The sequence below is a fragment of the Rhinoraja longicauda genome, chromosome 25 (assembly GCF_053455715.1).
Source record: "Rhinoraja longicauda isolate Sanriku21f chromosome 25, sRhiLon1.1, whole genome shotgun sequence".
Lineage (NCBI taxonomy): Eukaryota > Metazoa > Chordata > Chondrichthyes > Rajiformes > Arhynchobatidae > Rhinoraja > Rhinoraja longicauda.
In genome coordinates, this window is record NC_135977.1 from 4,851,425 (window position 1) to 4,868,076 (window position 16,652).

The window sequence follows — 16,652 nt, forward strand, 5'->3', positions numbered from 1 at the left end:
GCCCCTTGTTCTGGACTCCCCCAACATTGGGAACATGTTATCTGCCTCTAATGTGTCCAATCCCCTAATTATCTTATATGGGAGAAGGCAGGAACGGGGTACTGATTGAGAATGATCAGCCATGATCACATTGAATGGCGGTGCTGGCTCGAAGGGCCGAATGGCCTACTCCTGCACCTATTGTCTATTGTCTATAATAACTGGAGAGGACGGAAATATAAGGAACAGCAAGGGAAGGAACAAAGTGGGAGGGGGGGGGGGGGGGCGTGAGGGAGGGGGAGGGGAGAAAAACAATGGACAATAGAGGACCCAGCGTGAGGGGGCCACCATGTGGAGGGGGAGGGGGAGAAGAACAATGTTCAATAGAGGACCCAAAGTGGGGGGAACCACCATGTGGAGGTGGAGGGAGGGGGAGAAAGGGGGGGAATCTGGCACGAGGGTACTTTGTAACTTTGTCAGGGCCCTCTTCGTGGTGACCATTCGAATACCTTGGCTACGCAAGCAAAGAATTTCACTGTGACAACAAAGTTTTAATTCATTCGGCACCACATATTCCTCTTGGGAACTTTACATCCCAAAAGAATGAATATTGATTTCTCCAATTTTAACTAACCCCCCCTCCCGACCATATCCTCCCCCCCCCCCCCCCACTCTTTTCCCTATGCCTTATCCAGGTGCACGCCCATTTCTACCATGATCCTGCCCCCCCTCCTTTCCCCTTTCCCTGTCCCCTTCCACCTACATCCCTCCCCATGGCTTCACTCCTCGCCATTTACAACTGAGATGAAGAAAAATCTTCTTCACACAGAGAGTTTCTGAATTTGTGGAATTCTCTGCAGTGGAGGCCGATTCACTGGATGCATTCAAAAGGGAGTTAGATAGAGCTCTCGGGGCTAGCGGAATCAAGGGGTACGGGGAGAAGGCAGGCACGGGGGGATACTGATTGTGGATGATCAGCCATGATCACATTGAATGGCGGTGCTGGCTCGAAGGGCGGTATGCCTATGCCTCCTCCTATTGCCTATGTATCTCAAACCCTTTAGTCTCCTTTTCATCTCTGGTCTTCGGTCCAACCCCTTTGCCAATCAAACCCCCTCCTCCGTATCCACCTATCACTTGCCAGGCTTTGACTGGCCCCTCCACGTTTCCAGCTTTATTCCCCCAACCCTTGCAGTAACCTTTAACCCTTCCCTTATCAAAATTCTATCTACTTAGAGTCATGGAGCGACACAGTGTGGCAACAGGCCCAACTTGCCCACACCGGCCAACAATGTCCCAGCTACACCAGTCCCACCTGCCTGCGCTTGGTCCATATCCCTCCAAACCCGTCCCATCCGTGTACCTGTCTAGCTGTTTCTTAAACAGTTGGGATAGTCTCAGCCTCAACCACCTCCTCTGGCAGCTCGTTCCACACACCCACTTCTCAATCTTTTGATGCAGGAGATAAATGGCCTCATTTCTGTCTTACATCGGCGACCCGGCATTGGTAAACAGTTCTAGTTCTAGAATCTCGTACACGGAGGATGTGTTCTGCTTCTAACATGCAGTGTACCCAATAGTGAAATGCCTGCTGAGACATTACAGAGAGATCTTGACTCTTTCTTGGCATGAACTTGTGTGGGTAAGATACAGAAACCTTCCACCCCCCCCCACCCCCGTCCAACCCATACTACATTTTCTCACAGCCACTGTATGTATTTCTAGATTATCGGCCACCGACATGCCCTTCTGATCTCGGCATTTTAAACGCCGTTTCCAACTCACCTTCCAAGGAGTGCTCAAAGCTGTACTGAGCGGCTGAAAATGAAAAGGAAGAATGGGTTATAGAACGCAGAACGGCACAGCACAGGAACAGGCCCTTCGGCCTGCAATGTCCCAAGCCGAACTTAATGCCAAGTTATCCGTTTATTCACGTTATCCCCATTATCGTGCATCTGTGCACTGCGGAGGACGGCTCGACTGTAATCATTCATTGTCTTTCCGCTGACAGGTTAGCACGCAACAAAAGCTTTTTTTTTCACTGTACCTCGGTACACGTGACAATAAACTAAACTAAACTAATGTAAAAGACTGGAGCGACTAGGCTTGCATACACTGGAATTTAGAAGGATGAGAGGGGATCTTATCGAAACGTATAAGATTATTAAGGGGTTGGACACGTTAGAGGCAGGAAACATGTTCCCAATGTTGGGGGAGTCCAGAACCAGGGGCCGCAGTTTAAGAATAAGGGGTAGGCCATTTACAACGGAGATGAGGAAAAGCTTTTTCAGTCAGAGAGTTGTGAATCTGTGGAATTCTCTGCCTCAGAAGGCAGTGGAGGCCAATTCTCTGAATGCATTCTTCAAGAGAGAGCTGGATAGAGCTCTTAAGGATCGCGGAGTCAGGGGGTATGGGGAGAAGGCAGGAACGGGGTACTGATTGAGAATGATCGGCCATGATCACATTGAATGGCGGTGCTGGCTCGAAGGGCCGAATGGCCTCCTCCTACACCTATTGTCCATTGTCTATTGCATCACTGTTTATACTCGCAAAAACATCACTGGACACCAGGGAGACTCCTCGTGACAACAGCACCAGGATGTCAAACTTTTAACACAGAAAGCTATCCGAAAGACGACACCAACCCACCATTTAACGCCAGTAGAAATAAAAGTAGGGGTGGCAGCACGGTGGCGCGGCGGTAGAGCTGCTGCCTCACAGCGCCTGAGACCCCGGTTCGATCCTGGCTACGGGCGGCTGTCTGCACGGAGTTTGTATGTTCTCCCCGTGACCTGCGTGGGTTTTCTCCGGGTGCTCCGGTTTCCTCCCACACTCCAAAGACGCGCAGGTTTGGTGGTTAATCGGATTCTGCAAGTTGCCCTACGTGTGTGTAGGATAACGTGGGTGGGATAACGTGGAGCTCGTGTACGGGTGATTGATGGTCGGCGCGGACCCGGTGGGCCGTAGATGCCTGTTTCCACACTGTATCTCTAAACTAAACAGAACGTAACTAAACTCTGGCAGATGACACCACTGGACTGCCACCCGATGTATTGATAGTTTTATTTTCTAGAACATAGAAGGCCCTTCGGCCCACAATGTCTGTGCTGGACATAATGCCAAGACCTGCAGTTGTACAGGGCATTGGTGAGACCACACCCAGAGTATTGCGTACAGTTTTGGTCTCCTAATCTGAGGAAAGACATTCTTGCCATAGAGGGAGTACAGAGAAGGTTCACCAGATCGATTCCTGGGATGGCAGGACTTGCATATGAAGAAAGACTGGATAGACTCGGCTTGTACTCGCTGGAATTTAGCAGATTGAGGGGGGATCTTAGAGAAACGTACAAAATTCTTAAGGGGTTGGACAGGCTAGATGCAGAAAGATTGTTCCCGATGTTGGGGAAGTCCAGAACAAGGGGTCACAGTTTAAGGATAAGGGGGAAGTCTTTTAGGACCGACGTGAGAAAGTTTTTTTTCACACAGAGGGTGGTGAGTCTGTGGAATTCTCTGCCACAGAAGGTAGTTGAGGCCAGTTCATTGGCTATATTTAAGAGGGAGTTAGATGTGGCCCTTGTGGCTAAAGGGATCAGGGGGTATGGAGAGAAGGCAGGTACAGGACACTGAGTTGGATGATCAGCCATGATCATATTGAATGGCGGTGCAGGCTCGAAGGGCTGAATGGCCTACTCCTGCACCTATTTTCTATGTTTCTATGTTTCTACCAACTCTTCATAAGGTCATAAGTGATCGGAGCAGAATTGGGCCATTCGGCCCATCGAGTTTACTCCGCCCTTCAATCACGGCTGATCTATCTCTCCCTCCTAACCCCATTCTCCTGCCTTCTCCCCATAACCCCTGACACCCGAACTAATCAAGAATCTATCTATCTCTGCCTTAAATATATCCATTGACTTGGCCTCCACAGACGTCTGTGGCAATGAATTTCCACAGATTTACCACCCTCTGGCTGAATAAATTCCTCCTCATCGCCTTCCTAAAGGAACGTCCTTTGATTCTGTGGCTGTGCCCTCTGGTCCGAGACTCTCCCACTTGACATTTGATGACAGAAGGGATCGACTGGGCTTCTATTCACTGGAATTTAGAAGGATGAGAGGGGATCTTATAGAAACATATAAAATTCTTAAGGGATTGGACAGGATAGATGTCGGAAAACTGTTCCCGATGTTGGGGGAGTCCAGAACAAGGGGTCACAGTTTAAGAATAAGGGGTGGGCCATTTAGAACGGAGATGAGGAAAAACTTTTTCACCCAAAGAGTTGTGAATCTGTGGAATTCTCTGCCACCGAAGGCAGTGGAGGCCGATTCACTGAATGTTTTCAAGAGGGAGTTAGATTTAGCTCTGAGGGCTAACGGAATCAAGGGATATGGGGAGAAAGCAGGAACGGGGTACTGATTGTGGATGATCAGCCATGACCATATTGAATGGAGGTTGGGCTGGCTCGTAGGGCCGAATGGCCTACCCTTGCACCTATTTTCCTATGTTTCTCGTGGAAACATCCTCTCCATGTCCACCCTATCTGCCTACATCTGATCCATATCCCTCCGTGGGCGCCTCGAAGTTTGTCCGTACCTTTGCACGAGGGCAGTGGCCCGCTCCAATGTGATGGATGACCAATGATGCATCTGATGGTCACCTCTCCAACCAACTCAAAGCCTTCATAGCACATGAAGGTCAAGGTCTCTCCCGGGAGATACAGCCGCTTGTACAGGATCTGGTAGCCGTTTTCCGGTAGTCCAGGGTTCTTGCACGCCACGGACTCCTCGGCTGAAAGAACAAGTTCAGACGGTTGGGGTTTAGTTCGGTTTTGTTTGGTTTCATTTGGAGATACGTCGCGGAAACAATCCCCTTCGGCCCACCGGGTCCGCACCGACCAGCGATACCCGCACATTAACGCTATCCCACGCGGGCGAGGGACGATTTACAATTTCATCAAGCCGATTAACCTACAAACCCGCACGTCTTCGGAGTGTGGGTGGAAACCGAAGATCTCGGAGAAAACCCACGCAGGTCACGGGGAGAACGTACAAACTCTGTACAGACAGCGCCCGTGGTCGGGACCGAACCCGGGTCTCTGGCGCTGTCAGGCAGCAACTCTGCCGCTGCGCCACCGTGGCACCCTCTTATGGATTAGGACATCATAGCAAGAGGATTATTAATGTGCATTTATACCGCCATCTTCAGGTCAACCAGTGATGTGTTTTTGAGCTCATGAAAGATGTGAGGATCAATCAGTGGACAGCTGGCAATGGGTTATGTTTTAACCATTGACAGGGTGGCACAGTAGTGCAGTGGTATTGTTGCTGCCTCACAGCGCCAGAGACCCAGGTTCGATCCTGACCTCTTTTTATTTTATTTTATTTTATTTTTTTTTTAATATAAAAGTTTTATTCCAAAGAAAAACATACAAACATACTAAGCAAAATGTGATCAAACAAAAGCCGCCTTTATCGGCAGTTTACAAAATAAACAATTGTCACATTAAAATCCCGCCATCTCTGTCAACAATACATTCAACCCCCCGCGGCGACCAGCGTTCCCGGAAGGCCTCCAGCGTCCCCGTGGACACCGCGTGTTCCCTCTCCAGGGACACGCGGGCACGGACGTAAGCACGGAACAGGGGTAGGCAGCCGACTTCTGTGAGGCCGTCGACTGCCCGCTGCCTGGACCCGCGGATGGCCATCTTGGCCAGGCCCAGGAGCAGACCGACAGGGAGACCCCCTCCTCCCTCCTGACCCTCCCCCCTCTGTACCGGGTGCCCAAAAATTAAAAGCGTAGGGCTAAAATGGAGCCAGAACTTGAGGAGCAGCCCCTTCAGATACTGGAACAGGGGCTGTAACCTCACGCACTCTGTATGCAAATGGTACACGGTCTCCTCCTCACCGCAGAAGCGACAGGTGGCAGACGAGACCGTGAACCGGCTCAAGTACCTGTTACAGGCTACAGGCTACAGCCTTATGCTGTAGTGGCAGCGCCTAACGGCTGCGGCTCGCTAGCAGTCTGTTCGTCTTTTTTCCTTTTTTTTTGTTGTGTGTCGGTGTTGGGATGTTTTTTGTGGGTTTTTTGGGTTGTGTATGTGTGGGGGGTGGCGGTGTGGGTGGGGGGGTGGTGGTGTGGGTGGGGGGACGGGGGAAACCTTTCTCTTTTAGGTCTCTTCCTCACGGCGCGGGGTGCGGCTCGGCCGCTGGACTTAACAGTGCCCGGTGCGGCTCGGCCGCTGGACTTAACAGTGCCCGGTGCGGCTTGGCCGCGGGCCTAACATCGCCCGGCGCGGCTCGGCCGCGGGACTTTTCATCGCTGGTGCGGCTCGGCCGCTGGACTTAACATCGCCCAGTGCGGCTTGGCCGCGGGGCCTTCCATCGCCCGGTGCGGCTCGGCCGCTGGACTTTTCATCGCTTGTGCGGCTCGGCCGCGGGACCTAACATCGCCCGGCGCGGCTCGGCCGCGGGACTTAGCTGCGCACGGCTCGGCCGCGGGACTTAGCTGCGCACGGCTCGGCCGCGGGGCCTTCCATCGCCCGGCTCGGCCGCGAGACGTTTCAGCGCCCGGTGCGGCTCGGCCGTGGGGCCTTCCATCGCCCGGCTCGGCCGCGAGACGTTTCAGCGCCCGGTGCGGCTCGGCCGCGGGCCATCCCCTTGCGGGGACTGTGCGGGTCGGTCGGGGACGAGCTGTCTGTCCGTGGGCATGGGGGAAGAGAGTGGAAGTTTTGTTGCCTCCATCACAGTGAGGGGGTGTTTGGAGTCACTCTGATGGATGTTTGTGTTGGGGTCGTGTGTCTTGTGTTCTTTTTCTTTTGTGTGTGACTGCTATGTAATTTCGTTCGGTACCTCGGTACCGAATGACAAATAAAGCTCTGTTGAACTGTTGAACTGTTGAACTGTTGAACACTCTCCACCCCAGGTCCCCGATGTAAAGCGGGAGGACCCCCTTATAGAGAGACCTGTGGTCGGCACAGACTCGGTGCGCCAAAGGTCCTGTTTCCACATTGTTTCTCTCAACTAAATTAAGATGGAACATAGAACAAGCCCAGCACAGAAACAGGCCTTTGGGCCCACAATGTCTACGTTGAACTTGATGCCAAGTTAAAGTAGTCTCCTCTGCCTGCATGTGATCCATATCCCCCAATTCCCTGCATATCCATGTGCCTATCGAGGTAGACTTGATGGGCCGAACGGCCTAATTCTACACCTATTCCTTATGACCTATCCAAAAGCCACTTAAATGCCACTATTGTACCTGCCTCCACCACCATCACTGGCAGCATGTTCCAGGCACCCAACACCCTCTGTGTAAAGAAAACCTGCCCCACACATCCTTTTTATACTTTACCTCTCTCACTTTATAAGCGATGCCCACTAGTATTTTATTTTTGCAACCTGATAAAAAAAAAGGTTCTGACTATCTATCCTATCTATGCTTTAGACTTTGGAGATACAGTGCATAAACTGGCCCTTTAGCCCACTGAGTCCGCACTGACCATCGATCACCCCGTACACTAACACTATCCGAGACACTGGGGGCAATCTACAATTTTATCAAAGCCTATTAATCTATAAATCTGCACGTCTTTGGAGTGTGGGAGGAAACCGTGGCACTAGGAGAAAACCCACGCAGGTCACGGGGAGAACGTACAAACTCCAGACAGACAGCACCCGTAGTTGGGATCGAACCCGGGTCTCTGGCGCTGTGAGGCAGCAACTCTACCGCCGCGCCACCGTGCCGCTTCTGTAAGTTGTCCGTAGGTTTTAGAATGGAACTAGACTCTGTGGGCTGAAGGGCCTGTTTCCACGCTGGACCTCTGAACTAAACTAAGGAAGAGCATAGAACTGTACAGCACAGAAACAGGCCCTTCAGCCCACAATGTCCACGTTGGACCTTTGATGTTCCAAGCCTGTCCAACTGCTCTCTGTGTCTAATCCACGCACCATTCTGGTAAACCTCCTCCGCACCCTTCCCAAAGCCTGTACGTCCTTCCTGCATTGGGGCGACCGGAACTGCACGCACCTATCGTCAGCGTTATGATCAAAGATACTAGAGGAGCAAGATGAACCACTCCGTCTAAATCGCCTATACTGAAGTGTAGTACGTAAAGGAGCGGAACGTCCGCCATTTTAGTAAGCAGAACCCTCCGTTCGCTCTGCCTCTCGCAGAACAATCAGTGTTTTGGGGGAACAGTATGTGTGATGATACCGTTAAAATGCAGAATATATCTCATCTATCAATTCACAGATTTTTGTTATTTTTCTTTTAAAATGTTTCTGCAAGTTTCTGCCGACTAAAATGGCGCCGTGAAGTGCTACGGTTTTTAGGGTCGAGTGGTCTACCTTACTCTGCTCTATTATCTTTTGGTTGTGATCTTTCTACGTCAGATGCTGCTGCTTGAGTTGAGGTGAAATATGTCCACGGTCCCTCAACAGTTCAACAGAGCTTTATTTGTCATTCGGTACCGAGGTACCGAACGAAACTACATAGCAGTCACACACAAAAAAGAACACAAGACACATGACCCCAACACAAACGTCCATCACAGTGACTCCAAACACCCCCTCACTGTGATGGAGGCAACAAAACTTCCACTCTCTTCCCCACGCCCACGGACAGACAGCTCGTCCCCGACCGACCCGCACAGTCCCCGCAGGGGGATGGAAGTCCCCGCGGCCGAGTCGCACCGGGCGCTGAGACGTCTCGCGGCCGAACCGGGCGGTGGAAGGCCCCGCGACCGAGCCGTGCGCAGCTAAGGCCCTTCGAGCACGAAGCCTGCTCATGATCAGGTGCAAGAAATGGCAGCACTTGACAGGAGTCCCAACTCCCTTCTCCTCTCCAAGGAGAACAATCTGCTCCACCATCTGGACTCAGCGCACACAACTGTGGTAGTAAAACAGGAATGACAGGCAGCCAAGGGGGCTGGAAACCCAAGGCCATATGGCTGGGGTCGGTGCCTCATCGGCATTCTGGCTGAAGGAGCACATCGTCTTATTATATAGAGTCCAACAGCGTGGGAACAGGCCCTTCGGCCCAGCTTGCCCACACCGGCCAAAATGCCCCATCTACTCCAACAGCCTGACCGCGGGAGAAGACGGCAGGGGAAGAGAAAAAGACATTCTGGCCTTCCATCACAGTGAGGAGGTGACTGGAGGAGACTTACTGTGATGGATGTCAGACTATTGCATCCGCTGCTCTAGATGTCAACTTATTTATATCGGCGAAACCAAGCGCAGGCTCGGCGATCGCTTCGCTGAACACCTGCGCTCGGTCCGCATTAACGCAACTGATCTCCCGGTGACCCAGCACTTTAACTCCCCCTCCCATTCCCAGTCTGACCTCTCTGTCATGGGCCTCCTCCAGTGCCATAGTGAGGCCCGCCGGAAATTGGAGGAGCAGCACCTCATATTTCGCCTGGGCAGTTTGCAGCCCGGTGGTATGAACGTCGACTTCTCCAACTTCAGATAGCTCCTCTGTCCCTCTCTTCCCCTCCTCCTTCCCAGATCTCCCTCTATCTTCCTGTCTCCACCTATATCCTTCCTTTGTCCCACCCCCCGACATCAGTCTGAAGAAGGGTCTCGACCCGAAACGTCACCCATTCCTTCTCTCCCGAGATGCTGCCTGACCTGCTGAGTTACTCCAGCATTTTGTGAATAAACACTGTGATGGATGTTTCTTTTGTTTGGTGTTGGTTTATGATTGTGTGTGTTATTGCATATTTTTATTGCTTATTTATACTGGTCTTATTGTTGAACTGCGGGTAATTTTGCATTTCACTGCACATTTATGTGTATGTGACAAATAAATTGACTATTGACTATTGACTCTAGTCCCAGAGATAGTGCTGGAGTAACTCAGCGGGTCAGGCAGCATCTCTGGAGAAAAAGGAATAGGCGACGTTTCGGGTCGGGACCCTTCTTCAGGCTGAGAGTAGATAGAGGGAACTAGTAGGAACTAGGAGTTCCTTCCTACACCAGTCCCATCTCCCTGTGTTTGGCCCATCTAATTCTAAACCTGTCCTGTCCATGTGGGCTGCCCACATGTATTTTATATGCTGCCATATTACCTGCCTCAACTACCTCCTCAGGCAGCTCATTTCATATACCCACCACCTTCTGTGTGTGAAAAGGTTGCCCCCCTGGAAGGGGGGAGGCCACCGTGCCGGCCCCCGAAGACCAGAGGCCGGGAGGATGGTACCGGCGACAACGGACTACCGGGACGGGGGAAGGAGAGGAGAGGGAACCGGGGTCCAGCCTACCGCGCCCCTCGAGGTTCGGCTGTGGGAGGTTCCCACCCTCCGGGGAACAGAGTTGGACGGGCGAGGAGAGGGACATGGCATCCTGGAAGGAGACGGCTGGAGGCCCGAAACAGCCTGGGGCTCGCCTGGAATAGGCACTGCTCGCAAGAGCTTAGGGTGGCCAACTGTCCCGCATTAGCTGGGACATCCCGTATTTTGAGCTAAATTAGTTTGTCCCCGTACGGGACTGCCCTTGTCCCATATTAGGCCCGGGAGGGAGCTGTAGGCCCGGACGCCGTAGGCCCGGACGCCGTAGGCCCGGACGCTGTAGGTGAGGACAGTGTAGGCCCGGACACTGTAGGCCCGGACGCCATAGGCCCGGACGCCGGAGGCCCGGACACTGTAGGCCCAGACGCTATAGGCCCGGACACTGTAGGCCCGGACGCTGTAGGCCCGGACACTGTAGGTGAGGACAGTGTAGGCCCGGACGCTGTAGGCCCGGACGCTGTAGGCCCGGACGCTGTAGGTGAGGACAGTGTAGGCCCGGACGCTGTAGGTGAGGACAGTGTAGGCCCGCAGGTCAGTTCTAAATGGACTACCCCTTATTCTTAAACCGTGGCCCCTTGTTCTGGACTCCCCCAACATTGGGAACATGTTTCCTGCCTCTAACGTGTCCAACCCCTTAACAGACATGTTAAAGGGAATAACGTGTAGTGCAAGGCCACAGTTTAAGAATAAGGGGTAGGCCATTTAGAACTGAGATGAGGAAAAACCTTTTCAGTTAGAGAGTTGTAAATCTGTGGAATTCTCTTCCTCAGAAGGCAGTGGAGGCCAATTCTCTGAATGCATTCAAGAGAGAGCTGGATAGAGCTCTTAAGGATAGCGGAGTCAGGGGGTATGGGGAGAAGGCAGGAACGGGGTACTGATTGAGAATGATCAGCCATGATCACATTGAATGGTGGTGCTGGCTCGAAGGGCCGAATGGCCTACTCCTGCACCTGTTGTCTATTGTCTAAACCAAAGATACTAGAGGAGCAAGATGGACCACTCCGTTGAAATCGCCTATACTGAAGTGTAGTGCGCAAAGGAGCCATTTTAGTCGGCAAAACCCGCCTCTCGCAGTGTAATCAGTGTTTTGGGGGAACAGTATGTGTGACGATACCATTAAAATGCAGAATATATCTCATCCATCAATTCACAGAGTCTGTTATTTTTCTTTTTAAATGTTTCTGCAAGTTTATGCGCACTAAAATGGCATCAGAAGGTTTTTTAGGGTCGAGTGGTCTATCTTGTTCCTCTGGTATCTTTGGCACAAACTGATGTGCCTCCAGCAAGCTATTAACTAGTAATTCCTGTCAGGCGCCAGCGGGTGGCAGCAAGGAGCTGCTCGCTGCCTCTCATGTTGGGAGGCAACGATTTGGACCAGAGACAGCCTCAAAAAACATTCTGAACCGTGCCAATTCTATGACCGTCTATTTACAATTGCTGCAGCCTTTCTCTTGATCACTACACCGATCAGCCAAAACGTTATGACCACCGACAGGCGAAGTGAATAACATTGGTTATCTTCTTACAATGGCACCTGTCAAGGGGTGGGATATATTAGGCAGCAAATGAACAGTCAGTTCTTGAAGTTGACGCGTTGGATACAGGAGAAATGGGCAGGAGTAAAGACCCGAGCGACTTTGAAAAGGGGCAAAATTGTTCTGGCCAGATGACTGGGTCAGAGCATCTCTGAAACGGCAAGGCTTGTGGGGTGCTCCCGGTCAGCAGTGGTGAGTACCGACCGACAGTGGTCCGAGGAGGGACAAACCACAAACCGGCGACAGACAGGGTGTTGGGCGCCCAAGGCTCATCGATGCGCGAGGGCAACGAAGGCTATCCCGTCTGGTCCGAACCGACAGAAGGTCGACTGTGGCACAAGTCACAGAAAATGTTAACGGTGGTCACGGGAGGAATGTGTCACAATACACAGTGCATCGCACCCTGCTGCGTATGGGGCTGCACACAGAGGACCAACAGCATATTAGGCAGGTGGGCATAATGTTTTGGCTCATCAGGTCATAATGTTTTGGCTGATCAGTGTGTATATGCATACTGAACTTCACACACACATACATATATATATATATATGTGTATGTGTGTTGAAATATAAATATGTGTGTATATACACATTCATACTCACACATATATATCTACATATATATATACATGCATAGTTTTTCTATATGCGATTTTATTGTTCTGTCTGGGACATCTTGACTATAAAACACTTGACTCTTGACTCCTGTCTTGCTGGTCGCTGCTGTTGTGTTATCTACTGGTTGGAAGTGTCAGTATCTACCTGACACGCACGACGACTGCCTTGTATCTACACTCTGTCAGCCTGGCGTTCAATGTCATTGCTTATCTGTCATGTTGCTATCTAACTACCTGGCACATAGCACCACCATCGACCTTTCAGTGTTTACTTTAGAGATACAGCGCGGAAACAGGCCCTTCGGCCCTCCCAGTCCGCGCCGACCAGCGATCCCCGCACACTGACACACTATTTTTAAGCGCACATTTACACCAAGCCAATGAACCTACAAACCTGCACGTCTTTGGAGTGTGGGAGGAAACCGAAGATCTCGGAGAAAACCCACGCAGGTCACGGGGAGAACGTACAAACTCTGTACAGACAGCGCCCGTGGTCGGGACTGAACCTGGGTCTCTGGCGCTGTGATTAATATGTATAAGAAAATAACTGCAGATGCTGGTACAAATCGAAGGTATTTATTCACAAAATGCTGGAGTAACTCAGCGGGTCAGGCAGCATCTCGGGAGAGAAGGAATGGGTGACGTTTCGGGTCAGTCTGAAGAAGGGTCTCGACCCGAAACGTCACCCATTCCTTCTCTCCCGAGATGCTGCCTGACCCGCTGAGTTACTCCAGCATTTTGTGAATAAATACCTCATTAATATGAATATCCACATTAACTATTAGTCATTAATATTCATACATTAGTGCCTTTCTTATTTTGATGAAGAACCCTCGTTTAGACAGAAGGAACCGCAGATTTAGATTCTCTTTTTAGATTCAGATATACAGCTTGGAAACAGGCCGTTCGGCCCACCGAGTCCACACTGACCATCAATCACACTAGTTCTACGCACGGTGGCACAGCGGTAGAGTTTCCGCCTCTCAGCGTCAGGGACCCGGGTTCGATCCTGACTACGGGTGATGACTGTGCGGAGTTTGCACCTTCTCCCTTTGACTGAGTGGGTTTTCTCCGGGCACTCCGGTTTCCTCCCACATTTCAAAGACGTGCAGGTTTGCAGTTCAATTGGCTTCTGCTGAATCGTCCCCAGTGTGTGTAGGGTGTAACTAGTGTACGGTTGATCGCTGGTCGGCATGGACTCGGTGGGCCGAAGGGCCTGCTTCCACGCTGCATCTCCACGCCAAACTAAACAAAGCTTTCTCGTCCACTCTCCTACAATTTACAGACGCCAATTATAACGTACGAACCTTAACGGCTTTGGGATGTGGGAGGAAACCGGAGCACCAGGAGGAAACCCACGCGGTCACGGGGAGAACGTGCAAACTCCACACAGAGCAGCGCCCGAGGTCAGGATGGAACCCGGGTCTCTGGCGCTGTGAGGCAGCAGCACTACCCGCTGCACCACCGTGCCGTCAAAACTGCGATGAACTAATCCGTGAGCTTTAATTGGAAACTCCGTGCTGGATGCGTAAGGTGTTGCTGACATGAGCTCAGACAATCATTATTATATTGTTTCTGACGGTCGTCCCGACCTCTCTCGACTTACGTGCACAGTGTGGCAGTTTTGATGTCCACAGTGGCGTGCCTGTCTCCCGGCTGTAGCAGGTCACCAGCGCATTCCCATCCAGGATGAAACCCGCATCACAGCTGAACTGGATCGTGGATCCCACCAGGAGCTTGCTGTCTGAGATCGTGCGGCTGGCATGGGTCACATCTCCCGGGTCTGTGCAGTACATAACTAGAGAGAGAGAGAGAGAGACAGAGAGAGAGAGGGAGAGAGAGGGAGGGACGGGGAGAGGGAGGGAGGGAGGGGAGAGAGAGACAGAGAGAGAGACAGAGAGAGACAAAGGGGCAGAGAGAGGGAAAGGGAGAGGGACGGGGAGAGAAAGGGTGAGACAAGGAGAGAGGAGAGGGAGGGAGCCACAGGGAGAGGGAGGGAGGGGGGAGAGAGAGAGAGACAGGGAGAGGGAGAGAGAGAGAGAGGGAGAGATAGATGGAGAGGGAGACAGAGGGTGAGAGAGACGCAGAGATAGATAGATAGATAGATAGATAGATAGATAGATAGATAGATAGATAGATAGATAGATAGATAGATAGATAGATAGATAGATAGATAGATAGATAGATGGATGGATAGATAGATAGATAGATAGAGAGAGAGAGAGAGAGAGAGAGAGAGAGAGAGAGAGAGAGAGAGAGAGAGAGAGAGAGAGAGAGCATTCAGAAGTGAGTCACTGCTATAAAGATGGTCACAGTTGCTTGCTTCATGTAAATGCGTCATCGGAGCAGAATTAGGCCGTTCGGCCCATCGAGTCTACTCCGCCATTCAAACATGGCTGATCTATCTTTCCCTCTCAACTCCATTCTCCTGCCTTCTCCCCATAACATTTGACATTCTTACTAATCTGGAAACGGTCGGTCAATCTCCACCTTAAAAATACCCTCTGACTTGGCCTCCACAGCCGTCTGTGGCAATGAATTCACCACCCTCTGGCTAAAGAAATTCCTCCTCATCTCCTTTTTGAAGGTACGTCCTTTTATTCTGAGACCATGGCTTCTGCTCCTAGACTTTCCCACTATTTAGTTCAGTTTAGTTTAGTTTGGAGATACTGTTCGGACCCAGCGCAGGCAGGTGGGACTAGTGTAGCTGGGGCATGTTGGGCGGTGTGGGAAAGTTGGGCCGAAGGGCCTGTTTCCACGCTGTATCACTCTATGATTCTATCCAACCTCTCTCCCTGCAGCTGAAACTGTCTAATCCAGGCAGAGTTCTTTCAGCATTTTCTGATTTATCTCGTTTTGCAATGTTTCTGATTTTTAGCCTCTTAATCTCTATCCAGGTTCAATCCACTTCAATAAATTGTAAATCCCAGTGTGGTCTTCCATAAACACATGGTTGTGCAGGTCAATGTTACTTAATCTCTCCTCTTTATACAACTCCCTCATCTCATTGCAACATCGAATCCATCCATTTGCAGAGACGTAAGGAATTGGACACCACAGGAGTGTCGGCACGGTGGCGCAGCAGTAGAGTTGCCGCCTTACAGCGATTGCAGCGCCAGACACCCAGGTTCGATCCTGACCGCGGGCGCTGTCTGTACGGAGTTTGTACGTTCTCCCCGTGACCAGCCTGGGTTTTCTCTCCGAGATCTTCGGTTTCCTCCCACGCTCCAAAGACGTACAGCTCTTAGGGGCTAACGGAATCAAGGGATATGGGGAGAAAGCAGGAACGGGGTACTGATTTTGGATGATCAGCCATGATCTTATTGAATGGCGGTGCTGGCTCGAAGGGCCGAATGGCCTACTCCTGCACCTATTTTCTATGTTTCTAGGTTAATTGGCTTGGGTTTGTATACGACATTAGTGTAAATTGTCCCTAGTGTGTGTAGGCTTGTGTTAATGTGCAGGGATCACTGGTCAGTGCAGACTTGGTGGGCCGAAGGGCCTGTTTCCGCGCTGTAACTCTAAACTAAAAGCTAAGCTAAGCTAAACTAGAGCCGTGAAAAATTGTCTCTGCATGTACTTGATATGCAGAGTAATTTCCTTGTGTTTTGTAGAACGACTGTAGGCCATTGTGAATGCAAGAAAGCCTACAAATTATATTGAATTGATTGAAAACAATTGATTGAAAGATGTAGCAAGATATATTGATAAAAATATATTGATAAAAATACCTTGAACTTAACAATATCCCCTTATCATGTATCTATCTATGCACTGTAAATGGCTCGATTGTAATTCTGTATTGTCTTTCCGCTGACTGGTTAGCGCGCAACAAAAGCTTTTCATTTTACCTTGGTACACGTGACAATAAGCTAAACTGATCTTATCGAAACATATAAATTATTAAGAGATCTTATCGAAACATACAAGATTATTCAGGGGTTGGACACGTTAGAGGCAGGAAACATGTTCCCAATGTTGGGGGAGTCCAGAACAAGGGGCCACAGTTTAAGAATAAGGGGTCAGGCCATTTAGAACTGAGATGAGGAAAAACTTTTTCAGTCAGAGAGTTGTGTATCTGTGGAATTCTCTGCCTCAGAAGGCAGTGGAGGCCAGTTCTCTGAATGCATTCAAGAGAGAGCTGGATAGAGCTCTAAAGGATAGCAGAGTCAGGGGGTATGGGGAGAAGGCAGGAACGGGGTACTGATTGAGAATGATCAGCCATGATCACAT

General features: G+C 50.8%; 1 protein-coding gene across 1 annotated transcript in view; it reads right to left on the reverse strand.

Annotated features, from left to right (window-relative positions):
• Window positions 1–16,652, reverse strand: part of sez6l (seizure related 6 homolog (mouse)-like) — a 123,560-nt gene that overhangs the window by 7,856 nt on the left and 99,052 nt on the right. Inside the window, 3 exon segments of the mRNA XM_078421837.1 lie at window positions 1,765–1,797; window positions 4,573–4,767; window positions 14,026–14,217. Coding sequence (XP_078277963.1) covers window positions 1,765–1,797; window positions 4,573–4,767; window positions 14,026–14,217 — 420 coding nt within the window.